General features: G+C 37.6%; 1 protein-coding gene across 2 annotated transcripts in view; it reads left to right on the top strand.

Annotated features, from left to right (window-relative positions):
- The window catches only part of LOC118328266 (cell division cycle-associated protein 7-like), a 5,359-nt gene that overhangs the window by 357 nt on the left and 3,533 nt on the right, over positions 1-1,469 (top strand). Inside the window, exons 1-2 of one of the 2 annotated variants that reach the window (XM_035661910.1) lie at positions 1,071-1,182; positions 1,279-1,407. In XM_035661910.1, coding sequence (XP_035517803.1) covers positions 1,180-1,182; positions 1,279-1,407 — 132 coding nt within the window. In that variant the 5' untranslated portion in view covers positions 1,071-1,179. Of the gene's footprint in view, positions 1-1,070; positions 1,183-1,278; positions 1,408-1,469 lie in introns of those variants that run through there. The other variant, XM_035661911.1, reaches the window with a different exon arrangement.

Consider the following 1,469-nt stretch of genomic DNA (forward strand, 5'->3'; position numbering starts at 1 on the left):
AAATGTTCACTTGCTGCTTAATATATCCCACCAACTGACAGGTCTCATGATAACAAGATAATCTTGTGCTTGTGTGTTGCCTCGGGGAGTCAGGCAAAGTAAGATTTTCATTGTATGTACAAACCACTGTGTTTCTTACTGTACATATGATAATAAACCTCTTCAATCTGGAATCATAGAACGTCAAAGCAGGGTAGCCCAATTATGTCAGGAAAAGTAGACAAAAGCTTAAATATTTGAAAGACAATAATAAAAATACACACAGTGAGTCAAATGTAGATTCTATGTCATATACAGGATTTATTAAATCAAAGTTATGATTTTTTTTTAATAACAATATATTAAGTCAATCTGTCCTTCTGAGTCAAAAATTAGTGAAATGTTTTAACAGATATTGGATTGATTGTCATGTACACAAATTCATGTCCCCCTGAGGATGAATCCTACTGACTTTGATCCCCTGACACTTTTTCTAACACCATCATCAGGTCAACATTTTAAAATGCACATTACTTTTGGTTTATGATTAAATACCTGCAAAAACTGCTGACATTCCCATCAGCATTGTACCTGCCTTCTTAACCATCAGCATTTCAGCATTGTCACTGTAAGCATTTAGCTCAGCCTCAAGGAGCTGCTAACATGATGGGAGACTCATATCATATTTGTATTTTTAAAAAGTTTTTTACTCTCTCAGTTTTAACTTATTTAAATGTCTAATAATTTCTCTCTTTTGACTTACCATGAGTATTTTTCCCTTTCGGCCTCCATAAAAAGCCTTTCCCCTCCACACTGATACAAATACAAACAACCATTTGCTGCTTAACTGAGACTCAAATCATGTGTATTTTTAACATTTTTTCCACTTATTTTATATATTTATTTTTACTATTTTATTTCGAAGAACACCTCCAACAGTAACAAACATTTCAACAGTTACGGATTAAACTCTGGCACTATTTCCGTGTCTTGAAAGGCTGTATGTTTAAGTATTCAGCTCACCCCTTGAGGGCGGAGTTTCAAAAAGCGGCATTCTCCGAGGCTAATTCTTTGCCTCCGTGCTGCCCGAGTGCACAAAACAAGCAATCACATTAATTGGACAGGTAGCTGCGCGCCGGCGGACCTAACTAACCTTGAGCAGCTAGTAGCTCATTGTAGTCCACGGTTATCAAGAATAAAATGGTAAAGTAACTTAAAATGTGGTATTTATCAGAGTAAACACGCAGTACACGTGAGTTTAACATTCCTAAGCTCAGTTTGTTGTTATTATCTCTGCAGGAAGGGGCTCTAGGAAGGCAAATGGTCACGAAAGAGCTAGCGTTAGCGGATGTTTTTGCGGAGGACTCTGACAATGAGCGAACATTTCACGGCTTTTCTGACAATGAAACCAGCGACCATTGCCATAAGGTGAGTCCTTTGGTTTAAACTGAGGCCTTCATAGCGCCAGATCCAGCATCAGAGTGCAGAAA

The sequence above is a fragment of the Morone saxatilis genome, unplaced genomic scaffold, assembly GCF_004916995.1.
Source record: "Morone saxatilis isolate NCDOM2014 unplaced genomic scaffold, NCSU_SB_2.0 Contig18, whole genome shotgun sequence".
Lineage (NCBI taxonomy): Eukaryota > Metazoa > Chordata > Actinopteri > Moronidae > Morone > Morone saxatilis.